Source organism: Vipera berus, assembly GCF_964194415.1.
Source record: "Vipera berus genome assembly, chromosome: 1".
Taxonomy (NCBI): Eukaryota; Metazoa; Chordata; class Lepidosauria; order Squamata; family Viperidae; genus Vipera; species Vipera berus.
Window position 1 is genome coordinate 37,965,751 of NC_138202.1, and position 27,524 is coordinate 37,993,274.

The 27,524-nt window shown below is 40.5% G+C and overlaps 1 protein-coding gene across 2 annotated transcripts in view; it reads left to right on the top strand.

The window, feature by feature from the left end:
• The window catches only part of CCDC85C (coiled-coil domain containing 85C), a 217,547-nt gene that overhangs the window by 134,561 nt on the left and 55,462 nt on the right, over positions 1-27,524 (top strand). For both annotated transcript variants that reach the window (XM_081339731.1, XM_081339730.1), the window contains one exon: positions 10,484-10,560. In XM_081339731.1, coding sequence (XP_081195857.1) covers positions 10,484-10,560 — 77 coding nt within the window. The remainder of the gene's footprint in view (positions 1-10,483; positions 10,561-27,524) is intronic.

Below are 27,524 nucleotides of genomic sequence, written 5' to 3' on the forward strand. Positions count from 1 at the left end.
AAAGAGAAAAAAAGAGGGGGAAAAACTTAGACTAAAATGAGGTTAATTTATACACCACAACAGATGGAATGTTTTAAATTCTGCATACATTTATGATAATTACAAATTGTCTTTAATGGGTTTAATTCTAATCCCACAAGCAGAAATTAGCTTTTCAGATGCTCAGGATAGGGAGATAAAAACAATATCCAAGGATTTTCTAAGCCAGCAACTAAAAATTGAAGCAGTCATTATATTTTGCTTTTCAGTTTGTGAATATAATTTCCAGGCTCCTAAACTCTACATGATCACACAAAATATCCTATAGCAGAGAAAATGATTCCTCTGCTACCATCTAGCCAATAAGCCAGCAATTGAATCTGATTCTTAACAGCCTCAGCCATAGTGAGCAATGCAAGGGGATGATTATCCATCTTTGAAGTCTACCAATTCTGTAAAAAACAGAAACAAGAAAAAGGACTCTAACAATAAAGACAGCTGTTGGCTGTTTTTTATGAAAGACATTAATAATAAAAATGTTGAGAAAATAATGAGAAGACAAAAACAAAAAAGCATGTACAGGGATTGTACTCCAATTACAACCACAATTGGGACCGGAGTTTCTGCCAATAAATGATGCAATATTTAATGAAACATCATGTGACCATACTTAATTTTACAATCTTATTTGCCATGGTCATTAAGTAAATCACCACCAGCATTAAACAAATAACCCTTACCCATAGACTTTGCACGTCCTCTGAAACCGCAACCATCATAAGTAGATGCTGGTTGCCAAGCATCTGAGTCATGTTCTCATGACTGTGGGGGTGTTGCACTCATCATAAGTGTGAGGACCAGTTGTAAGTAACCTTTTTCAGCACTGTCACTAAATGAATGCTTGTTAAGTCAAGAGCTACCTGTGTTTACAAGCAGGTACGGTGGTCTTCAACTTATGACAGTAATTAAGCACAGAATTAATGTCAAAGGTCATGGCAGTTCTTTGAGGCTTTCAAAACATCCTGTAATATTGGCTGTGGAAGTTCTACATACATATTACTGATAGACATTCATTTATTGTTGATTTATCCCCAATCTGGCTCTTCCAGAAATACACCCATTTATCCCCAATCTAGCTGATGCACCCATCATTGCTGCCATTGAATCCATTCATTTTGCTGTTGATCATCCTCTTCTCTTTTCTTCCACCTTTCCCAGCACTACAGATATCAAACTATGCAAGGTATGATAATTTGAGCCTCATCATTTGTGCCTCAAGTGAAAACTCTGAGTTGATTTGCTCTGTGATTCATTTATTTGCTTTCTTGACTATGCCCAGATATCTTCTCCAATACCAAAGTTCAAAAATATCAATGCATTTTCTGTCTTGCTGCTTTCCAGCTTTCATTTCTGTAGAATGCCACAGGGGATATCATTTGCCCGAGTGATTCTGATCTTTGTAAGCTACATAAATGGGAGCCAGTTTGCTGTACTGGTTAAGGCACCAGGCTAGAAACTGGGAGATTGTGCATTCTAGTCTTGTCTTAGGCACTAAGCCAGCTGGGTGACTTTGAGCCACCTTGTTTTCTTTCCACCCTAGGAAGAAGGCAATGCAAACCACTTTTGAAATCTTGCCAAGAAAACTGCATGGATTTGTCCAGGCAATTGCCAGGAGTCAATATTGAACTGAAGGAGAAAAAAAAAGTGTACAAATAAATGTAAAAACATGTAATTAATGAGTTCAGAGAAATGTAAAAGGAAACCAGAAATTTATGCAGCATTTTTTTTTTGCCAGAAATAAAACTGTGATAGAAGCTATAATGATTTTTCAATTTGGCTTCCAAAAGATGATTGTGGTGTGGCAAGACACAGGAGTAGATTATGGTCTACACTCTTCTTTCTACCTTTTTCCTCATTATTTCTACTATGTATTTCTTTCATTAGAATTGACATTGTATTTGGGACTTTTGTTTCCTCTAAGCTTGTAAATAAACTCACGAAAGCTATTAGCCTGCAAACTATTTAGTGGCCTCCTGGGGACTTGAAAAAGGTTGGAGTGTCTCGTGCTCTGCATTTCTGTGAAATGCGTTGCTTTCTAAGCTGAGTTAGGGATAAGTATTCCATTTCTCCTCTGACAGCCAGCTCAATTTCCTGGGTGCCGTTTCATACATACAACCCCCTATTGTTCTTGTAAACACTGTGGTTACCAAGCCACTGCTTGAATATAAACTCTTTGTGGAGGTAATGTACTTGGATTGTTTCCAGTCCAGTCCAGTTACATGTGAATTGACTCATATTATCAGCTTCACTAAGAAGACAAGACCAGGAAATCAACTCTACAGGAAGCTTAAAGCTACCTACTCCATCTTATACTCCAATAAATTAATTGGATGTCTGCCTGAGCTGCTTCCCAATGTTATCTCATTGTTCTGGAGTTGTTTCAGCTTTTTTGTCTAGGAAAATTGAGTAGGATAAGCAAGTACACTTTTATAGATTTTTACATTATAATAAGAATTCAGAGTAAATTCACAACAATAAGGCACAATTATTTCTATTTGTTTATTATAGACCCATAATTATATTTCCAAATGCTTCTTTCTGTTACATTGATGCTTAACTTAGTTTACATCTATGGAACCCTTGATGCTCTCTGAGTTGCTTGTTTGCTTGCAGACATTTAATTACCTGACTAGGTAACACCATCAGCAGCCCAGTTCCTGCAGTCTACTCAAAAGGATAAATAATCTGGAGTACAGATATGGTTGCTGTGGTGGGGGGGGGGCTCAAACTTACCTTGCCCTGGTGTATTTGCCTCTGCTTCAACTCATCCCTTCCTGTTGCAAAAGGCTAGTAGCTGCCTCAACCAGATGTGGCTCAGCAGCATCTGGAAGAAGGTGGCAAAAGGCAGTGAAGGGCAGCAGCAGTAGGCAGTGGTGGAATGCAAGTTGGCCAAAAGGGCGGAAATGGGGGTGCATGAGATAGCTGGGTGGGCAGTTGAAGCACACACTGCAGTACTAAATGCGGCTGGCTAGCAAGTGCCCAAATTTTGATAATGTGACCGTGGGAGTGCTGCAATGCAGCTTTGAGGACCAGTCATAACTAAGCATTTTTTCATTGCTGTCATAACTTTGAACAGTCGCTGAATGAATGGTCATTAGGTGAGGACTGTGACAGTAGAAACTAAGTTTATTTTCTGTAGAATTTCCTGCCTCTCTCCCTCCCACCCTTTTTATACATTCACCATTTGTAGCAGATGAACAATGCTGACAAGATGTTGGAGATTAATCTTGAAGAGAAGCAGATAAAGGGCACCAGGTCATATTTCTTTTCAGGCAATTTGCATTGGCAGTAGCAGAGTTCATTCAGTTTTCCTTTCCTGCCACCCTATACTGACATAACAGGCCTAAGTGAAATTGAATGTCACAACAAGTGTTTTGCTCTCCCTTATGGGAGAGAATGCAAAGATCTAAATAGTTCTTTCATTTAAATGAAGATTAAAGTCTCAAGGCAACGGTTTGATTGAGTGTAACTCTTTTAGTTCCCATTATTGAAGCTGCTGAGCTGTTCTTTGCTTAATTGGCAGCTAGAAATATATTTGGTACATCTGTAAATGCAGATGAAAAATGTTCTTGCAGTTATCAGTAAGCAATGATTTAAAAAAATAGGAAATGTTCTATTTTCTTCCTAAAAGGGTGTGTATAACTTTTTAAAAAGACGATTTGTGATGTGTATTTTTCATGGTGAATATGGCTATTATTTTTTAAGCTTATAGATAGTTGGTTAAACTCTCTGATAAAATAGGTATTTACTGAGCATAGCAAAAGTCATTCAGAATAAATAGGACAGAATGAAAGAAAACCAATACTAAAAGCAATCTTTCAAATTATGCACAAAGCAAAAGAAGTTCTAAAATGCCTTCATAGCTAGAAAGACTACTTGACTACAATGCAATCAATGATAGTAATATCAATTAGAATTCAGGATAATATGACAATTATCTAGGTTTCTGCTCTAAGGACTGATACTGAAGAAGAGGTTACTGAATTTTATGTTCAAATTCAGATTGAAATCGACAGAATATGCAAGCAAAGTATGCTGTTTGTAGTTGGAGACTGGAATTTCAAAGTTGGAAATATTAAGGAGAAAAAAGTAATTGTATCATCTAGGAAACTGAAATGAAGCAGGAGATTTCTTTAGCAATTTCAGCCAGTACAATGGTTTTTTTCCCCCATTGCTTAACACAGTCATTATGAGACTCTGGAAAGAGCGCAGAGAAGAGCAACAAGAATAATTAGGGTACTGGAGGCAAAAACATATGAACAGTTACAGGAATTAGATATGTTTGGTCTAATTAAAAGAAGGACTAGGGGAGACATGATAGCAGTGTTCCAATATTTGAGGGGCTCCTACAAAGATGAGAGGGTCAGTCTATTTTCCAAAGCACCAAAAGGTAAGACAAGAAACAATGGGTGGAAACTATCCAAGGAGAGAAACAACCTAGAACTAAGGGAGAAATTGCCTAATGGCGAGAGCAATCAACCAATGGAATAGTTTGCCTATACAAGTTGTGGGTGCGCCATCACTGGAGGCTTTCCAAAAGAAATGGTATAGGGCCTCCTGCTCCTACCATTTGTCTGGTTGGACTAGAAGACCTCCAAGGTCCCTTCCAACTCTGTTTTATTTTATGCTCTATTAAATGACCAAAATGATGCTTATATGCATGGACGTTACCAAGTAGAGTACTGTACATAGAAATCAAATTGACTATATTAGTGATAAAAGGAAGTGAAAGAGTTCAGTTATAATGCAAAGGGATGATGGTGGAACAGATGACACATTTTTTCATGTGTAAGTTCTAGATTAAGCTAAAGTGGAAGAAGAAAGCCAATTTCCATGATATGATCTTGAGCATATACCCATTATTTTCAAGAAGAACATCAGGAATCATTTTGAAGTCCTCTATCTTATTGTTTAGGAACCAATAAGAAGAAAAAGGGAAGAAATAAAAGAAAACAAACTGGGTGTTAGAACAAACTATGAAATTTGCCAAGAAAAAAACACCCAACATTTACCCTCCCCCCCCTCCACAAAAAATATCTGGAATCAATTTAATATAAGAATTAAAATGATCAGACTTCCGGTGGCGACACGACGCCAAAGACAGCCATCTTCGGGCTGCCCGCTCCGCAGCTGTGTTTTTCCATCGTAAACAGCGCCGATCAGCTGTTTAGATGGATTTGAAGCCCCCTCCTCGGGAGAAGAGGAGGGGGTGAGGCCCCAGGTAGGGGTTGAGCTCTCCGGGGCTGCCTGAGCTGAGAGTTTGGGCGGCTGAAGGATTGAGCCCCCCCGAAGCCTGGGTTGCTCCGAGCTGCGCAGCGCCCCTGCTCCGGGATTTATGGAGCAGAGCCAGGCATTAGCAACCACCCCTGCCAAAAGGAAATACTTTTGATTATCAAGATGCAGGCAGAGCGGTACAGGAGGTCAAGGTGATGTGGACTCTTATCTTTACTCTCTAGCTCAATGGATTTTATAGCTTTAAAGTGAAAGTGCGCAGTAAGTGAAAGTGGGGGAAGATGGCGGCTAAAACTTCTAAAGCTCTTCGGAGTGCGGGGTCTTCCCTGGTGCAACAGACCTCATTGCAAGCTTTGCTTCCTCCTGCACCTCCTCCGGCATTGACGCTTAAGGATTTACAAGATGCTCTTGGAAAGCATTCACAATTGATGTCTGACATGATGGATGAAAAGCTGAAAAAGTTGGAGGAGAAACTGGATAAGAAGATGGAAGAGAAGTTTAGAGCAATGAGGGTGGACATGTTGTCTATGATTGAATCTGTAGCTGAATGTGTGCAACAGCTGGATGAAAAAGTGAAGGATCTCAGTCAAAAGAACTCTATATTAGAAGCAAAGGTATCAGAAAATGAAAATATAAGGGATAAAATGGACGGAGAATTGAGCCTTGCTCAGTATCATCAGATGCAGTATGCTATTAGAATCAGGGGTTTAAAGGAGAACTGTAAAGAAGATTTAAAGCAGCTGATTTCTGAGGCTCTGGAAGGGGTATTGGGCCAGCCAGCATCTGAAATTGAGGGAAATATGGACAAAATTTTTCGTGTAAATTCATGGATTGCAAGACAAAGGAAGTTACCCAGAGATGTGGTGGTCTATTTTACAAAGAGAGTAATTAGAGATGAAGTTATTCAAGCTGCCTATGATACTAAACTGGTAGTGGCTGAGCAAGAAGTCTTGGTTTTAAAAGAGATTCCTCCGAAGATTTTAAGGAGAAGGAAAGATTTTGCATTTTTAGTACAGGAACTTAAGAAATGTGATATTAAGTTTAGATGGGAGATTCCAGTTGGACTGGAGGTGACGCATGAAGGTAAAAGACATCGTCTGGTTACTGTGGCCCAGGCACGTGATTTTTATAGCAATGTGTTAAAAGCAACCCCCCTATCATTTTTGGAAGCTGTTAAGGGATACGGCGAGGGAAAGCTTCAAGATGTTGCAGACAGACAGATAGAGGACAATGGTTTTGGAGGGGATCAAGATACAGTTTCATTGGATGTTGCAGGAGGCCAGAGGAAGACGCGTGCCGCCTTAAGAAGAGTGAGACGAGAGCAAGAGCAAGACCAGCAGATAGTTATGGAATCTCCAAAGTGTATTTACAGTGAAGATGTGGGAGGGGCGCGGTCCAAAGAAGTTTTGGGGGTCATGACAGACGTGCTCCAAAAGTTTTGGGGCGTTAAGATTGCTGATTAAATTTTTAAATTAGTATCTTAATGGATTAAATTTATCATAGAGGAGAAAGAAAGTTTTTTTTTAATATTTAACACAATTTAAGATGGATGTTATTTGCTTGTTAGAAAAGTATATTAGGGTTATGGACTAAAAGTGTGTGTTGAACACATTTGGTGTGATACATGTAAGAATTATTTTTGATTATGGTTTAGTTTGGTTGGAGATTATTAAGGTTAATAGATAGGCGCTTTTGGCGCGTAACTGAGAATTTGTTTATTTTTTTTCTTTGAAATTAATATGAATAAGGACTGGGATTAAGAAAATCTATTCTGAGTAAAGCTCTTTTTTGTTTTTCTCTTTTTCTTTTTTACTTTATTTGTAATATTAATATTGTTTGTATTCATTTTACATGAGCTAGAGGGAGATAGAACTAATAGTTTATTGCTGATAACATAGGGGTGCTTATGTTTGTTTTTTGATTTTATACCCTGTATTTAGCTCTGGGAAGTCGGGGGGGGGGGGAGGAGGGAATGGGGGGAAGGGATAGGGAGGGTTGGGTGGGGGTGGGGGAGGGGGGGATTAAAGTTAAAATGTATTGTAAAACTTTTTAAATTAAAAAAAAAAAGAATTAAAATGATCAGAAAGTTGTTAGAAGAGGCAAAAAACAATATTGCGGCAAATGTAATGACACTGAAGATGGAAACAGAACAGGAAAAACAAGCAGTCTTCCAAAAGATCTCTGAACCCAGAAGGGGGTCCCAACTTCAAACTGATATGCTAAAGGAAGCCATTGGACAGATAGTAATTGATTCAAAGAAGATCAAACAAAGATGGAAGAAGCATACTGAAATTCTTGTACAGTAGAGATGTCAACAATGAGAGACCTTAAAAGATATCTTTTAAGTATAGTACTAGACTCTCTAATACTAGAATATTAAGTTAGATCAGTATTCTACATTACCAAGTCAGAAGGTTGCAGAAATTAATGGAATATCTACAGAAGCAAGGCAGGTAATGTAAGAAAATGAGTAAAAGTTCTAACCAAGTTCTAAATAAGCTATGCCAGAAAATCCGGAGAATGATATACCCAACAAGACTGCAAGAGGTCAGTTTATATACCAATACCAAAAAAGGAGCATTCACAAATTGAACAAAATATTGTACAATATCCTTAATTGCATATGTCAGCAAAATAATGCTTAAGATCATCTAAGCAGATTAGAGTCCTACATAAAAAGGGAGATGCCAGATGTTCAAGCTTGCCTTAGAAGGGCTAAGGAACACAAATGTTATTGCTGATGCAGGCTGGATAATTGAGAAAGTCAAACAATACAATAAACACACTAAGCTAATTGATTGTAGAAAGGCCTTCAATTGTGTCAGTCAAGTCAAGTTGTTGAATATGCTTAGAAAAATGGGTATCCTAAAATATTATTGTCCTCAACTGAAACTTACATACCAGTCAGAAAGTCAAAATACAGACAACATTGGTAAAAGAGTTTGGATCCAGGTTGGTAAAGGTAAGACATATTCTCCCCTTATTTATTCAACCTATATATCTTGAGGGAAGCTATATTGGAAGAAGATGAGCAATTTAGAAATGAGGAACATATGTCAATAACACTAGCTACATTACTCCTATAGCTCAAATTGCCAATGATTTGCAAGTTCTAGTAATAAAAGTCAGGAGCACAGGGAAAATGGGATTAAGATTAAATGCATAGAAGACCAAACTAATCACAATAGATATAGCAACCATCCTTAAAATTAGCAATGAAAATGAAATGATGGATAATTTCTGCCTTTTAGGATTAATCAGTAATAATAGGAGAGCCAATTTGGTGTGGTAGTTAAGGCAATAGGGCTAAAAACTGAGACTTTGAGTTCTAGTCCCTGTTTGGGTTTGAAGCCAGCTGGATGACCTTTCTCTCAGCCTAGGAAGGAGGCCATGGCAAATCACTTTTCAAAAACCTTTCCAAGAAAATTTTAGGGGCTTATCCAGGCAGACTCCAAGAATCAGACATAGTTGAATGAAAAAAAAGTAAAGGATGAAGCAGTCAAGCAGGCAATTGAGTGCATTGTTGGAAGACTTGAAGGACTAAGTTGAACATAGATTTTCCAGCAGAAATGTGGTCACAAGGAATAACCAATGATTTATTGAAATGTAATCAGTCATCTAAAACCAAAATTGTTATTTCAATATTGTAATAAGATTTTTGAAAGTTGAAAATATTTGTAGCTCAGGTGTAGGATGAGGGTGAAGGTTCATTCTCCAAGCTTGAGCAGAATGACCCTGACCTGATATAATCTCCCCATCACCAAGACCCATTACCAGCCTCCCACTGATGACTCACTCCTGACCCACTAATTCACACCCTCCAATGACCCTGACCTGAAGTACCTCCCCATCACAAGCCTCTCTCTGATGACTCATACCTGGCCCATCACAAGACCCTCACTTGACACTCCCGCACATGAAGCTCTTATATAAGTAGAACACTGACACAGACACCCCCTAAACACCACTGAAGATGTTACCTAGCCTGGTAATGAAACGTTCAGAAACCAAACCCTCAAGCTTGGAGAACGAATCTTCACCCTCACTTTTGAAAGCGTCAGGTTTAGCTGGAGACTATGAGGGTGGAGAGTGGCTTGGAATCTTTTTCAGGAAGCATAATGTCTTTCCTGGCACTGCTCAGTGTGAAAATCCTCAGTGAGTTAGAGCAATATGAAAATAGATCTCTCTTTTGTGGTGTATGTCTTCAAATTCAATTTCTATCTTTTCCTAGTAATGGGAATTGAACTCCAATACACTTGGACATCACTTGGGCTAGTTGCGTAATTCTTACTTCATAATAAAATAACTTTCTAACACCTGAGATATAATGACTCCTATGGTTTGATGATAATTGTTTAAAAAGTATAGAAGATGTCAGGACACATAATAGCATGTTCATGAGAATGAAAGAGTTTTGATTATGGCATATTTGGCAGTCAGATTAGGACCTATGGCTACATCTTATATTGTGATGGAAACTGGTAAAGCTAATAATGCAACTGGTCAACATTTCAAACTACTAATTTCTTGAATAAAGTCTCACCTCCAATGTTAATATAGCCATAAGCCCCTCCACCCTTGGCTGTATGCAGCTTTTTATCTCCTACAGATGTAGATGAGATGGGTGGCACACAAATCTAATAAACAAGTAGCTTTAATTTTCAAAGCTATTAAAAGTAGGTCCAAGATTAAACATATTGAGTTATTAACACACCCCAATATATTATGAACTGGCCTTTTTTAAAAAAATAAGTGCAAAAGAAATAACATTTCTACAGAACAACAGGCAGGTGTTTTGGAACAGCAGTATCTCATCTTTATGTGGATTTTTAGTAGGAGGGTGCCCACAGAATGTTGATACCCCAACATTTTCTGCTCTTTTGTGGATAGATTGTTTTACACAAAGTATGCAGTGTATGTATATCTTGTCTTCAGCTGCTGTTTTCAAATTACTGAACTGAACCTCACTATTTCTCACAACTCTGCTGTAGCAAATGCAAACTTTGGGTTACAGCAGGCTTTTTCCTGTGTGTTCTTGAGTTCCTTTTTTTAGTCTTTAAATTCAATCTGAGAAACACCTTCGCTGATATCCTGCAGGTGTTGTTCTTTTCATGTGAAAATCCTAAGTCTAGCAGTGAAGCTCTCTTGCCTGACTTTAAAGTACCATCTCTTCTGAAGATTAATCTCTCTTCCCCTCCCTTCTTTTTTAAAGATTCATCTTCCAACTACATCAGACAACTTGAAACAAAAGTCAAACTGCTAGAGGATGATAACAAACTTCTCTCTCAGGTAGGTGGCTCTTCTTAGCGATGGATTAAACGGATCCTGAGAATTTAGAAGAACCCATATCTTCTACCAGCAATAATGGGACTGATACAAGGCTAACTTTTTTTTGTATTTTGTTAAGCACTTGGGCGATATATTGTGAACATTTAATAATAACATAGAAACAAACAAGAAAGGCAATTAAGAAGAATAAAAGAATATGTTTTCCAGTTTGATGGGAAAATGTGCAGAACAAATTTCTAGGAGGGTGGTATCTCTTTCAAAATGTTCTTGTTAAATTTTGTTAAAAGGAAAGTTTCCAAAGATGAAAAGTTGCTTTTTTTCCTTCACCTAAGTATGCAGGTCAAGATTGTGGGGAGTGTCAAATTTCAGGAGACTCCCTCAGATTCCAAAATTGCAGACTTATCCCTGCTTGTTTGTCATCAAAGATGCTGTTTGCAACAACCTCAGGTTTAAAACCAAGTCCCCATCCCCAGGATACACACAGTAATCTATGGGTGGGGTGGGAGGTTAACTCTTCCTCCTCTTTATGTTCCACATTGAACAATTCTAAGAGAAAAAGTATTTTCTAAAATTGAAGCTTACACTTTGCTTACTCCTGCTGATTTTTATATTATGCCAAATTTAGTAACTTTATTTAAAGATAAATTACTTTGGAGATTTTTAAAGATTACGGAACATGCTGTTAGGGATTGGGAAGGGGGCATTACTTTCTTTTCTGGCATATCTTAGGCCAGGTTGGCCACTGCCAACCTGGCCTAATTTCACTCCCAGGGTATCTTCATACAGTATAGCTACAGTATTAAAAGTTCAGTTCTTTTTGCATTGACCAACCTCAAGTCTCCTCCCATTTAAATTTACCAGTTTCCTCATCCTCCCATGTAATTTTTCCTTACAGTAAATAAACTCATTCTCGGTAGCATTACGGAAAATTATGAAGCTTGCTTCTAGATCCTGTATTATGACTTTTGTTTTAACCTAGATTGTTTTTGACCACAAAATTTAATGATTCTGCCATATATTAGGCCATTGGGACATAACAGTCCTGTATCACCTACTCTGAATGGCAAGTCTTTGGATTAAGGGAAATGTTGTTTACTAAATATTCAACAGGATATACTCAATATGCAATAGGATATGAGCTGAAATTTGAAATCTCTCATATGGATGCTTCTTTCCCACTTACTGCAAACACCACTAGCTTTTTAGTAAGTGTAGAATTGACACTTAGAGATGAGGACTGAGTTCCCAAATCATGATAAAGTTAAGTCATAGCATGGCTTGTTTAGGTTTGTTCAACTAGTGCATTGTTTTAATCCAGTCCCTCTCAGCTGAATGGAACTTACTGAGCTAAAGATAAGTATATATCTTTTCATTCAGAATTGCAAGGTAGTGTACCGTAGTTTCCGGCGTATAAGATGACTTTTTAACCCATGAAAATCTTCTCAAAAGTCAGGGGTCGTCTTATACGCCGGGTGCTGAAACTTTAGGGACAGGGCTGGCTGGAAAACCTGGAGCGGATCTTCCATTTAGTCTGCTCAGGGAAAGCGGAACCAATTGGAGTAGAAGCTGCAGTCTGTGATTTTTTACAGGCTGGGGTCTGGGCGTCTTTCCTTCTAAAGTTGAAGAGCAGTTGTAGGCAGGTGGGGAATGCAAGAGCAACTTGAAGGGCAGGTGTAGCCAGAGCAGCTGCTTAGCTCTAAGGACACATTTGACTCAGGAACTGGGCGGGCTGGCTGGAAAACCTGGAGCTGATCTCCCATTTGGTCTTTTTTTTTAAAATCCCATTTATATCCCGCCCTTCTCCGAAGACTCAGGGCGGCTTACAATTTAAAGCACAAATCAATGTGCTTAGCAATAGCCTTCATTCTATGTATATGCCTGCTTATTAGAGCTTTCACACACACCCCCACACCCCCACAAGCAGCCTTATTACAAAGTCAGCTTATTGCTCCCAACAATCTGAGTCCTCATTTTACCTATCTCGGAAGGATGGAAGGCTGACTCAACCTTGAGCCTGGTGGGATGAGAACCTGCACTAATTGCAGGCAGCTGGTGTTACTTAAGGCTCTGCGCAGGGAAAGCTTTAGAGTGAATTAGGAAAAGTGAAAAAGTGAATTAGGAAAATAGGAAAAGGTTGCTGGAATTGGGTATGTGTAGTTTAACGAAGAGAAGGGTGAGGGGTGACATGATAGCAGTGATCCAATATCTCAGGGGCTGCCACAAAGAAGAGGGAGCCAAGCTATTCTCCAAAGCACCTGAAAGCAGGACAAGAAGCAATGGATGGAAACTAGTCAAGGAGAGAAGCAACCTAGAACTAAGGAGAAACTTCCTGACAGTTAGAACAATTAACCAGTGGAACAACCTGCCTCCAGAAGTGGTGAATGCTCCAACACTGGAAGTTTTTAAGAAGAGACTGGACAGCCATTTGTCTGAAATGGTATAGGGTTTCCTGCCTTAGCAGGGGGTTGGACTAGATGACCTCCAAGGTCCCTTCCAACTACTACTACTACTTCTTCTTCTTCTTCTTCTTCTTCTTCTTCTTCTTATTATTATTATTATTATTATTATTATTATTATTATTATTATTATTATTATTATTATTATTATTATTAAGTTTAATCCACTTGCACTGTTTTATGTTTACATGTTTGATGACAAACAGCCTTATGTTTATAAGTGACAGTTTTCCTACTAAGCACCTGCATGTCATAAGCATTTGAATTAAAATTACCATATTAAAATCAAATCTGATGTTTTTTAATTTTTATTTGGTGTGCGTTGGAAGAGGGGTAGTCTTATACGGCGAGTATAGCCCAAACCCTATAATTTAACAGGAAATGTAGGGGGTCGTCTTATACGCCCAGTTGTCTTATACGCCGGAAAATATGGTATATATCCTGCTATTTATATTCCACAATAACAACCCTGTGAGGTATGTTTGGCTGAAAGAGAATGATTGGATCAAAGTGAGCTTCCATACTGTGGGTAGACTTGAACTTGAGTCTCTACTCCTAGTCCAGCACCTTAAGCGTCAATCTGGAGAAGATACATATATAAGCATTCACAATTTCTGTTGAAATGCATATGATTTTTAAGGAGCAACATTACATTTAAATTTTTTGTAGTGTACTAGTTATTTTTTCAAACTGCCTTTTTTATTTTTGAGCAAGGAATGTGCCTTTTAAAAATAGAGTTGAATAAATTGTCTGGAAGCATGGATTGGGTTGTTGTAATTGGCTTCCAGTTCAATGTACTCTTGAGCCTATGTTTTCCTAACTTAGATGAATTATAAAAGGAAGAGTACAATAAGGAACAATAAGTAATAGGTGAAAGGCACATGGGCAACAAAAATACCCAACTACATAGGAACATGTTTTTTTAATAGGCTAAGATTTTTGCTTGGCAGCTGGACCTCAGGTTGAACAAGAGTTCGAATGAAAACTTCTTTGATCTTCTAGGGTTTCTTGAATTCCTCACTACTTGCTCTGCCTCTGACTGAGGAATTCCCTAGTGTTTAGATTGGAAGCTCTTTGGCCATAGGTCCATTTAAATATGTATTTTACAGGGCATTGTGAAAGAAAAGACTAGGTAGCAATGTAAAAAGAACAAGAAATGAGATCTGTATCAACCTATATGAAAATGTCATACAAAATGTTTTATTGAAGATTACAGACTTTTTGCTCCCTTCTTGCTTGATCACCTGTTTTTTTGATTCTTCGCCACAATTGTCAGTGAAAATTATGTGGCCCCTAAGCTTGCTCAGCTGTCTCTGATCTATTTCTGTACTCTCTCCCTTTTAGTCTGCTGTTGTTTATTTTCCTTGTTGTTGTTGTTAGTTGCGAAGTCGTGTCCAACCCATCGCAACCCTATGGACAACGTTTCTCCAGGCCTTCCTGTCCTCTACCATCTTCTGGAGTCCATTTAAGCTCACGCCTACTGCTTCAGTGACTCCATCCAGCCACCTCATTCTCTGTCATCCCCTTCTTCTATTGCCCTCAATCTTTCCCAGCATTAGGCTCTTCTCCAGTGAGTCCTTCCTTCTCATTAGGTGGCCAAAGTATTTGAGTTTTAGCTTCAGGATCTGGCCTTCTAAAGAGCAGTCAGGGTTGATCTCCTCTAGGACTGACTGGTTTGATCGCCTTGCAGTCCAAGGGACTCGCAGGAGTCTTCTCCAGCACCATAGTTCAAAGGCTTCAATTCTTTGGCGCTCAGTCTTTCTTATGGTCCAAATTTCACTGCCATACATTGCAACTGGGAAGACCATAGCCTTGACTATACGCACTTTTGTTGACAGGGTGATGTCTCTGCTTTTTAGTGTGCTGTATAGATTTGCCATTGCTTTCCTCCCGAGGAGCAAGCGTCTTTTAATTTCTTGGCTACAGTCCCCATCTGCAGTGATCTTGGAGCCCAGGAAAATAAAATCTGTCACTACCTCCATTTCTACCCCATCTATTTGCCAGGAATTGAGAGGGCCGGATGCCATGATCTTGGTTTTCTTAATGTTTAGTTTCAACCCAAGTTTTGCACTCTCCTTCTTCACTCGCAACAAGAGGCTCTTTAGTTCCTCTTCACTTTCTGCCATTAGAGTGGTATCATCTGCATACTGTATCTTAGGTTGTTGATGTTTCTTCCGGCAATCTTAATTCCAACTTTTGATTCATCTAGCCCTGCCTTTCTCATGATGTGCTCCGCATATAAGTTAAATAGGCAAGGCGACAGTATACAGCCTTGCCGGACTCCTTTCCCAATTTTGAACCAATCAGTGGTTCCGTGTCCACTTCTCACTGTTGCTTCTTGGTCTGCATATAGGTTTCTCAAGAGACAAATAAGATGGTCTGGTACGCCCATCTCTTTAAGGACTTGCCACAGTTTGTTATGATCCACACAATCAAAGGCTTTAGCATAGTCAATGAAGCAGAAGTAGATGTTTTTCTGGAACTCTCTAGCTTTCTCCATGATCCAGCGTATGTTAGCAATTTGATCTCTAGTTCCTCTGCCTCTTCGAAATCCTTCCTGTACTTCTGGTAGTTCTCGATCCACATACTGCTGGAGTCTAGCTTGTAGGATTTTAAGCATAACTTTACTAGCATTTTTCTTATACTTCTGCAAAGCTTGAGGTTTCCCCTAAAGTGACTAATATCTCTCTGTTGTGCATAGTGATGCCATTTTGACTGATTCTGAGCATCAGATGCAGAAGAATAACCTGTGGCCCTCCATGTGGGATAAAGCGCATCTCTTGGCTCTGTGGATGATTGGTTGAATAATGCTTGGCAGCCATGTGTTTTATCTTCATTTTTGTACTTTATTGTGTATATTATGTATTTTATTGTAGGCTACCTAGAATCACACAAAAGTGACATGGGTGGCTACATAAATTGAATGAATATAAATCAAAATAAATAACAGTAGTAATAATAATAATGATAAAAAGAAGAGATTTGCTTTAGTTTGTATGCAATGCTTTTGTACTAGGATTTTGGCATCCCTTTGAAAAATTAGCAGGAGATCTTGGGAGAAGAAGAGAAAAAGCCATTCCTTAAAACAAATTTATGGAATGTATGGAATATTGTGCCCTCTATTGTTAGAACCATGGCAGTTACTAAGGTAATCAGAGCTTTTGTGCTGTAGCTCCTTAATGAGAACTTTAGGCAATCCTTTGACTACTAGGGGATAAAGCGGAAATTGGTATTGGCCAAATGAGGCATGCCTTCCATTGGGTAGGAACTACCTGCTTAGAGTTAGAATGGTATGGAAGGCAGCAAGTTAAATTAGAAGTTTCTGCAGCTCATTAATAATAATAATAATAATAAAGTTGGAAGGGACCTTGGAGGTCATCTAGTCCAACCCCCTGCTCAGGCAGGAAACCTTATACCGTTTCAGACAAATAAATGGCTGTCCAGTCTCTTCTTAAAAACCTCCAGTGTTGGAGCATTCACCACCTCTGGAGGCAGGTTGTTCCTCTGGTTAATTGTTCTAACTGTCAGGAAGTTTCTCCTTAGTTCTAGGTTGCTTCTCTCCTTGACTAGTTTCCATCCGTTGCTTCTTGTCCTGTTTTCAGGTGCTTTGGAGAATAGCTTGACTCCCTCTTCTTTGTGGTAGCACCTGAGATATTGGAACACTGCTATCATGTCACCCCTCACCCTTCTCTTCATTAAACTACACATAACCAATTCCAGCAACCGTTCCCTATATGTTTTAGCCTCCAGCCCCCTAATCATCTTTGTTGCTCTTCTCTGTACCCTTTCTAGAGTCTCGACATCTTTTTTACATTGTGGTGACCAAAACTGGATGCAGTATTCCAGGTGTGGCCTTACCAAAGCATTGTAAAGTGGTATTAGTACTTCACTTGATCTTGATTCTATCCCTCTGTTAATGCAGCCTAGCACTGTGTTGGCTTTTTTGGTAGCTGCAGCACATTGCTGGCTCATATTTAAGTGATTGTCTACTAAGACTCCGAGATCCCTCTCACAGTTACTACTATTGAGCAAGGTACCACCTATACTATACCTGTGCATTTGATTTTTCCTGCCTAAATGTAGAACCTTACTTTTTTCACCATTGAATTTCATTTTGTTAGATAGTGCCCGGTGTTCGAGTCTGTCCAGATCCTTCTGTATCTTAAGCCTATCTTCTGGAGTATTGGCTATTCCTGCCAGCTTGGTGTCGTCTGCAAATTTGATGAGTTCCCCATCTATCCCCTCATCCAAATCGTTAATGAAGATATTGAAGACCACTGGGCCCAGAACAGAGCCCTGGTGCACCCCACTACACACTTCCTTCCATGTAGATGCAGTTCCATTCATTGTTTCTCTTTAATGGCTATCTGGATTTTTGCTGCTCAGTTATGGTCATCTAAGTCTTGGTTGTCCTCCAGAAACCTGAAGAAGAGGTGAGCTGATATATTCTGCCCTGATAAGGAGCAGTTCTCAGTGTGGTAAGGTAAACAGTGCAGGGGTGTCTCAGAGGGGGAGGGGCTGGAAGCCCTGGTACAGACCATTCATGTGTGTCTCTCTGTTCAGGGCCTTCGATTTTGACAGTAGGATTTTCAGCTCCTGAGTAGAGAGATAATGATGCATGGTCTCTATGGACCACCCAGGGTCTCCCCCATCCCCTGGAGACACTCCATGCTCTTTAATTGGGACTCTGTCCACTCAATGACCCACAAGACCATTTAGTTCAACCCACCTCATAGGTTTGTTGTTGGAAGGAAAAAAATAGGAGGAGGAAGGTGTGTTGGATATGTTTGCTGCCTTGAGTTATTTCACTCTCTCACATGGCTATTAAAATTAGTTAGTAAATTATGGGAACTTCCTCTAGAAGAGATTAATAATAATAATAATAATAATAATAATAATAATAATAATAATAATAATAATAATAATAATAATAATAATAATAAGAAGAAGAAGAAGAAGAAGAAGAAGAAGAAGAAGAAGAAGAAGAAGAAGAAGAAGAAGAAGAAGGAAGGGACCTTGGAGGTCATCTAGTCCAACCCCCTGCTAAGGCAGGTTGTTCCTGGGAAACACACTGGTCACAGATCTCTGATCAAAGGTCAACTGACTTGACTTGGTCTCAGGCAACTTTTTGTGCTAACTACAGAGATTCAGATTATTTCTTGCATATAGTTATATTGCTGGATATCTAAACTATTATAATACCACTGTTGGTGTTCCAGCTGCATAGTTTTTCATTTTGTAGCATTTAGAATCATGTAATTATCAACATTTTTTGAACCAATAAAAGAAATAATTAAATAATGGGGAAAAATCAGTCAAATCCAAAAATGGAAGAGTTTGCTTGTTAGTCAAGGATATCTCTGCATATGTAGGGGTGAGATCTTAAGAAAAATAAATTGACAAATATATATCAAGAGTATCTGTAACAACACAAAAGGAAATCAGAGGAGGTTCTGGCAAATGTCCTTTTATTTACATGACCCACATTCTGTCGTTATGTGTTGAAAGATTACAGAGCCGTCTGGAGACATGGAAGCACATTTAGAAATATTATGCTTTTTCAGATGGGGATGGTGAGTGGAAGGAGATACAAAAGAGGGCTTGATACATTATGGAGCAGTCTATGAGGAAAGCTTGCAATGTAGTTTGCAGCCAAAGATCAAATTACTTGGAATTACTTGACTACTATAGAGTATTCAGTTTGCTTCTGCAGTTTAGTCCTTGGAAAGATGCCAGGTAGACTTCCATAATCACTAGTGACTTGCTAATCTCTTAATGCAAGGCATTGTTGAATGCTTAGTACCTCTGATTTCATCACTTCAGGGTCTTGTCAACACAGTTCTCCGCCAGGAAACAACTAACTTTCTAAAAAACATAAAATGTCATCACGGAAGGATAAAAGATACAGGGATCAGACTTCTTTTCAACTCTTGGCTCTGTTAGCATTCCAAGCTTTGAAGGAGAGTTCACAATTCATATTTGTATCGACTTGTTTCCTTGAACCAAACAAAACCAAATGGAAAACTCCAAAAGTGGCTTTTAAAAGGCAGTGCTCAGAAGAATGGAAAGCAACTTGACTCATCTCCATACAGTTAACTTTTAGGATAAGGCTTCTTATGAACAGGATTGCCTATTGTACAGTAGTGGCCAAAATTGTGGAAACCTTTTGGGAAAAGTGTACTGTATATTTGAGGTTTGATGGCTAATAACAACACTTGCTTTTGGTGTAGTACCATAAAATTATATATCAGTGGAAAGATAATTTAATCAAGAATGTAATGTAATAAAGTTTATTCAGTTATGTGTATTCTATGAAAAATTATAGCCAAATAGCCAGAAAAAGGAAGCACAACTTGCTTAGGTTGATATCAGGTAGCTTTCCTTCGTCTGACTGTGGTCAATGAGCATGAGTGTTTAGAGGGCCAATCAGATCACAGTAGGATTCAGTTACTGATGTCATGTATTGAAGCTGAGAGGACATTGTCGGCTTGCGACCCCCAGGGGAAGAGCCTTCTCTGTGGGAGTGCCAGCCCTGTGGAACCAGCTCCCCCCTGAGCTTCGGATGGCCCAAGATCTCCAGTCCTTTTCCACCTGGCTGACCTGGACTGACAGGGATTTTAATTATGTTTACAATTTTAACTCTAAACTTTAACTTATTTCAATTTTTAATTTTAATTTACTGTACAGAGACCTTTAATTTTTGTTGTTGTTAGCTGCCCTGAGTCCCTCGGGAGATAGGGTGGGATATAAGTCCCATTAATAAATAAATAAATAAATAAATTTGTCAGTGTGTTATGTGATCGCTATTAAGTTGGTTGGATTTTTTTGTGTTCTTTCATTTAGTGAGCTTGTAAAACATAATAAAATTAAAGTAATGGTGCAAAGAATTGACTGGTCACCCAGAAAGTGATGTAAAATAGTATTATTACGTGAACAAGACTACAGTTTTAAACAAATTAGAAGAAAAATTGGTGGAAACTTAACCAAAGGTGCCATTTCTAAGTTTTTGAAGATGTATAAGGAGACTCAGTCACTACAAAACCACACTGGTAAAGGCAGCAAAAGGTGCACAACAGCAAGTAATGATAGAAGAATTAAGAGACTGTGCCTACGTGACAGAAGAAAATCATCTGGGTGTATACAAGATGAAATGGCACAATGCAGTGTGAAGTTGAGTGCAAGGACTGTTCAGCGCAGGCTGCAGGAATTTGGCTTAAAATCTAGAATTCCACACAAAAAATCCATTTTTATCTCTAAACAAAGGTTGAAAAGACTAAACTGGGTTAAAACCCATGTTACGTGGATAGAGGAACAATGGGACAGTGTTATTTGGAGTGATGAGACCAAGATCTCCCTGTTTGGTAGTGATGGTATAAAATACGTAAAGAGAAGAATCAGAAGATTTGCATCCTGACTGCATTACATGTACCGTGAAACATCCAGTCAGTGTTATGATCTGGGGTTGTATAACATCAAAAGGTGTGGGCAGAATTTGTGTGATTAATGGCCAAAAATACATTAATGAAATACTTGAGCCCAAACTGAAGCCTTCCGCACATGATCTTTTTCAAGACAATGAAGCATTTATATTTCAACAGGATTCAGCTCCATGTCATGTTGCTGCTGTATGCAAAAAGTGATTTCAAGATAATCATATTCCGCTGCTGGAATGGCCTGGGAATAGCCCAGACCTTAACCCAATTAAAAATCTATGGAGCCGACTAAAAAAACTTGTTAGTCAGAAGCAACCCAGCAATAAAACCCAGTTAATAGAAGCAGTCATTCAATCTTGGTTTCACATTATAACAGCTGCAGAACTAAAGGACTTTGTTCACTCCATGGGAAGATGTTTTAAGGCCGTAATTCATGCTAAAGATTACCCAAATAAGTATTAACTGACATGGTGATAATTTTTGTATATCTTGTTTTTTCTGTGGTGATAATTTTTGTATATCTCCTTTTTTTCTACGTGTTTCACTTTTCTTCTTTATAACTGTTATTGCATTACATTCTTGATTAAATTATCCTTCCATTGATATATAATTTTATGGTACTACTCCAAAACAAAAGTGGTGTTATTAGCCATCAAACCTCAAATGTACACTTTTCCTAAAAGGTTTCCACAATTTTGGCCACTACTGTATATATGCACATAGGAGGAGAAATGTCAAATTGTTTAATTACATAAGACTCAAAATTCTGGCACTGAGATAATTTATGGAAATTAAAGCAAAGGTAGAGCTTTTGCACAATAGTGCTTTGCTGCAACAAATATTCCACATCTTTCCATGAAAACTGCCAGTAAGCTCATTACCAAAAAGCAACTGCCTGCAGTTTGATTTGTGCCATTCAGTTCTGAACAGGAGAACTTCTAAAAATAGCTTTGTGCTAATCATTTGCCTCAGTGGTTTGTCATGTTCAGTTCTGAAAAGAAATGAGTCATAGCAAACTGTGTAGAATTTTAAAATGTATGTCATTCTGTGTGACTTTTTCCTCTTTATTACCTTTAGCTCCCACCTTACAAGCCGTTACTTAGGCCCAGCCTCTTCATCATTCTGGAGGTCTTAACAGCGAAAGGGACATAGCTGAGTGAAAAAGCAAGCACACACCTTGCATGAAAGTCCCTGGTTCAACTTTCCGGCAGATTGGGTATAAATTATGCAGATTAAATTAAAGCAGTTAGTGCCCCTCCCCCTTTCCCCTCCCCCACTGAATGCCTAGTGTTTTGAATAACCATCTGTTCTACCACTGTTAAAAAAGGATTTCTCCATGAGCATTTTGTTTCAGTTGTGAAAATAGAAATGTCTGCCCTGCACAGTCTCTAGTTTACCATTAGAATAAACATTAAAACCTTTAGATGAGGTTCAGGGGGTTGACTTTATTGTTATTTTTTGCATGGAATCAGCTATAAATTACACGAACAAATCTAGCATATTGGACCCATGCTATTCATTGGTTGCTTCAGCAAGACTGAAAACTGAAAGGATTTTTTTCACTGAGTTCATAGCATGATTTCCATAAAAGCTTCACATTACATTACTTCTTATGCCATGTCCTGAAGTACTTTCAACAAATCTGTGTGCTGGTACTGAGAATTAGATTTACATCTGCTATGCATCACATGTTGTTAACTCTGCCATGGTGGTACTAATGTGAGCAAGGACATGTTTTCTGGAGTCATTCATACAGCTGAGGGAAGTCAGCTCCCCAGAGAAGGAAATATTAAAAGGGCAGAAAAATATATTTCCTAAAAAAGAAATTGAAGAATCAGGAAAGCATGCTGAGTTTTCTTAATAGTTTCTGGTCTCCTTCCCCCCAAGCGGAAAACCAGTTCTATAGACATGCAAATGTGAGCCATCAAGAAGGTTGGAGCTAGACTCTTGGGAAAGACAAAGACATACCCCAGCCCCAGGGAAGCAGGGGCTAGGACATACCATACCCACAACCAGCAAGATTCCTAGCAAGATTCCTAGAGGGGCCCACCTGGACTAAGGACACACAGGAAATATCCTCAAAAAGGAACAGGAAATAACCAAACAATAGAGTCCAGGGGGTATAAAAACCCACTACCCACATGTGGTCAGTCCTTTTTCTGGATCCAACTTCCTGTCTGGCTTTCCTCTATAATAAACTGTAACCCTCTTCCCAAAGCAGTCGCCATGTTGTTTATCCCCAGCTTGGATGGAACTGTGATGAAGACTTTTCTTCCAACACAGCTGAGTCTTATACAGCCAAAAATCTTATAAGATTTTAATGTCTAACTAGCCTTTTACGGGCTCGGTTTGTTTTACCAGATGCATGAAGAAGGATTATCTTCATAAAATCATAAGCTGAAGATAAATCTTGCATTAAGATGAGAAGCAGGCATAGTTTCCTTTTGTACTTTAATATGTGATTTTATATATTTAGTCACCTGAGCTGTCTGTGAATTGTAAGAAAAAATTCTGAGGGCTTTGTAGTTTTGTTCATATTTATATTTGCCAGCTTTAAGAAGGAGGAAAGTGTTTCCTTCTGTCTTTTCAATAACTACTTTTTTGTCCTGTTATATTCACAGCCTCTTGTGGTTCCCACCTCTATGTTCCTTAACACAGACCTTTCATTGTCAATAAATATTAATCCCCTCCCTTCCTCCCCCATGTACCCTTTTCTAGTTGGTGCTTGTTAGCTTTGCAAATGTGCCAATTATTTCCTTAAGGGACTTTGCGTGCATCTCCCACAAGTAACATAACATTGCAAATCTTTCTTTATTTCCCCAAAGTCTCCTCCTGTTTGTGGGGGTGGAAATTGCTATTATTTCAATGTACAACATCACAAGTTTGTTTCTGAACTCGAGAGTGAGTGACTTATCACATTAAGAATACTGTTCTCTACATTCAACTTCTTGGACTCGAAAAACGTAAAATAATGAATAAGTTATAATTTGAGTTATTTTCTTGTAAAATGATGAAGTGTTTTGTATGTGTTGTATCTCTCACACATAACCATGCACAAACATAGACATGCAAAAACATACATTCAGCATCCAAATGTTCATGAACTGTACAAGGTATGTTTTTTGAGCTGCTTGCTTGCTTTAGAGTTCTTAGCCCCAAGGGCTCTCAGATGACTTTAAAAGACTGGGAATTAAACATTCTTTAAATTCCTTTGTACATAGTTACATTACAAAAATCCTTAGGCTTCAATTATATCTTTCCTGAGCAAAGAAATATTTAGTAGTTATCAACCCAGTGATAGATATCCAGTGATTAAGAACCACCCAAGAATTAGAAAAAATGCTGGTTTCCAGACCATGTGTGAATTTAGCCTGGAAGTGTTTATATGGGCAAAGTGTTAGGGAAAAGCTACCCCAGGGGTTGGAATTTCTTTATCCTTTATAGCAGTGATGATGTTACCTAGGTTAGTAATGAAATGTCTGCAAAAAATAAGAGAGCACCAAGGACCCCACAGTTCAACCCAGAACTACAAATATTATCTTCTATTTGCTTCTATTTTGTACTATCCACAGCCAGATTTGCCCATATTCAATAGGCAGAAAGCATTAGAGATTTGGACATTCAGTTTCTGTATCTCCCTTCAGTGGCTAGACAGGATTATTATATAAAAGGAAAACTTACCAAACAAGGAGTTTTAAATTATAAATGCCTTCAGCTAGTTCAGAAATTAACTTAATAATATAACTATATTCTTTTTAGCTATCTATATTCTGTAAGCTCTTTATCTATCCTGTATTCTTCCTAGTCCAATTTCACTGTATTTTCAGTTTCTTTCTATTCTATACCTCTGTATTTGTTTACTGGTACTGGTATGACTCCACTGTACTTCTGTATAGAAAATACACTCCTTTTTTCTAAACATTTTATCTGTGTTTTATGTGTTTTTTATTTCTGTTCTGTCAAAGTAAAGTCTTGCCTTTGGGATCACAGTCTCCATGGCAGCCATTTTGAAACAATACAAGTTCTCAGAACTGAAAGGCAGAAATATATATATATATATATATAATAAGCTGAAAATCTCATTCCCATTTACTTATGTGATATGAACCCATCCTATGGAACTGTTAGTACCCTATCTGTTATGTATTGGGCTTGTGGTGTTACACCATGTGCCTTTGCTGGAGAGGCTAACGGCTCTCCAGCAACCCAGACAAGCCATCTCTGGTCCTGTAATTGGTTAGCCTAGGTCACAGGTCGGCAACCTGCGGCTCCGGAGCCGCATGCGGCTCTTTGAGCTGTCCCACGCGGCTCCCAGGCCTCCTCCCTCTGCCATGTTTACTTTTCAAAAAAAAAAATAATCAATTTAAACTTCTCACAAAAAAACTTGAAAAGTTTAAATTGATTGGTTGGTTTGTGGGACCGCCCACAAACCGTTTGTGGGACTACCCACAAACCTCTGTTTTTTTAACTGTACTTGGCAGAGTGGAGGAAGAGAGGAAGAAGTAAAAAGGTGAGCAGGGTGGGGTGGCGGAGGCTTGCAGATCTGCTGCCTTCGCCACCCCTTTGTTTGTGGTGGGGGAGGTTAGGGTTAAGGTTGCCCCCTTCTCCTCGCCGAGGCTAGCAGCCCCGGCGGGGAGAAGGTGCCTTCCCCCCCTTCATTCTCGCTGTGGGAGAAGGCGCGTTTCCCCTCCCTTTCTCCTTGCTGCGGCTAGCAGCCTTGGCAGGGAGAAGGAAAGGGCGATTTCCCCCCCTTCTCCTTGCCGTGGCTAGCAGCCTCGGCAGGGAGAAGGAAAGGGCGATTTCCCCCCCCTTCTCCTTGCAGCCGTTTCCCAGGCCTCCACCAGAGCATCGACTGGGCTGTGGGTAAGGGTGATAGGTATCGGCCCAAGCGCCCTCTGGAACCGGTCCGGGTCCATTAGGCGCCTGGGGCGGAACCACCTGGTCGGTTCCGCCGCCCAGCGGCGGGGGATGGCATGACGGAAAACCAGCCTCAGGAGGTGATGATCTGACCATGACAGAGGGGTGATGGACGGAGAACCCCCTCCCAGATCATCCAACCACTGTCCAGACAGGAACACCAGGTCGAGAGTATGATCCCCCTCGTGAGTAGGGCCCTCAATAACCTGGGTCAGGCCCATGGCTGTCATGGAAGCCATGAACTCCCGAGCTAACTCCGACGACCCCCCCAGTGATGGCAGGTTGAAGTCACCCAGGACTATAAGCCTGGGGAACTCCACCGCCAACCCTGAGAGGGTGTCGAGCAGCTCAGGCAGGGCTGTTGCCACACAGCTGGGCGCCAGGTATGTAAGCAACAAGCCCAACTGAACCCGAGGACCACATCTCAAGAGGAGGGATTCACTCCCGGCCATCTGGACAATGGTGGCCTCCCGGGGACACAAAGTCTCCCGAATAACCACTGCCACCCCACCACCCCTGCCCTGAGCCCGTGGCTGGTGCAGCACCCGGAAACCTGGCGGGCATAACTCGGTGAGAGGCACCCCTCCCTCCGAACCCAACCAAGTTTCCGTGATGCATGCTAGATCCGCACATTCCTCCTCGATCAGATCACGGATGAGGGGAGCTTTGTTAACTACGGATCTAGCGTTAAAATAGACCAACCTGAGCTCAGGGGCCTGATCACCCTCATCCCCGGGTAGGAGGGTGCTAACCGGAGGGTCGGAGCGCGCCACCGCTCGGAGATAGCGGGGGCGCGATCCCAGATGTTGATATGGCCCTCCGCGCAAACACCTGTTGCCATTCCCTATCGCCGTGGGGATTTGAAGCCCCACCCCCACATTCCCAGAACCAGCAGCCACCTCCCCCGACCCCGTCCCGTCAGGACCTCTAACAGGACCAGACTGAGTGCCGGTTAAAGATTCCCTCCCTACCCCCCCTCCCTCCCCCTCCCTAACCTCTTAAAATAACCGGCTAAAAATTTTATCAGGGGCCTCTTAGCATGTCTTGATTCGAGGCCCCTATCTAAGCCCAGCCACCTCTCGGAATCCCAAAGCTTGGGATCGTCATTAAGGGGAGTATGGAAACAGGCGACAGGTCGCGCCCATGAGGCAGGAACTGCCCTAAGGGCATACAAGTCCGCTTCGGAGTAATAATAAATCATACTGCGCTGAGATAGTCTTTTAGGGCAGATGTTGTGTCCAAAGGATCGCTCAATGATGGTGTATAGATGGTAAAAAGTCCAGTAGGCACCTCTCCTAGTCTGCAAAGCCATCTCAGCTCTCACCTGAGATGGAAATCCAAGGGACAACCTCAGTCGTCCTCTCACTCCGGCTGAGGAGTCCAATCAGGAGCAGAGAGAGAAAAGGGGATCCTGAGCCAGGGCCACCCCAACTGGTCTCTCACACCAGTGAGGTGGTTACTGGCCAGTCCAAAACCGTCCTCCCACCACGGTCCGGTCCCAGCCACACTGGACTATCAATAGTAGGGATCTTAATTCCCATCAGGCATGGAGCTAGCCATAATGCCTGCCTGTCAGCCGGAAAAGTAAGAACAGGCAGGCCAGGCCTCTGTCAATCCTCGCATCTCCGGCCAGCGCCACCAGTCGGGGGGGGGGGGAAGAACAGGAACATTCTTTCCCAAGCACCAATCCGCCAGTCCAGGCAATCTTCTAACGGCGGAGAGAGGCAATCCCAGCAGATGTATTAAGTCCGGGAATTCGCCAACATGTCCGCCGGGGCCGATGACCAGGCCCACCGTCTGCAGCCACCATCCGGGAGGAGAAAAAGGCTCCGCGCCGCCAAAAACGGCGCCAGCCAGCTGGTGATCGTAAGAAGATCTCTGACCGGTGGGGATCGTCGCCGCTGCCCCTCCGACAAGCAGAGGGTATTCACGGCGAACAGGCAGAAAGAGGGAAGGCAGGGCAAGGCGTCCCGGACTTCTCGGCGCCATAGCGGAGAACAGCAGGTCGGCAGGCAGGCAAAGTCTCAAACGCCGCTAGTTCAAATCAGAAGCCGCTAGCTCGGAGGGGGGGGGCTCAGCACCACAAAAAGCAGCGCCCAGCAGCTGTTTTAAAATCCCCCCAATCCCCAGAGACGCCTCGGCAAGCCGGCAGAAGAAG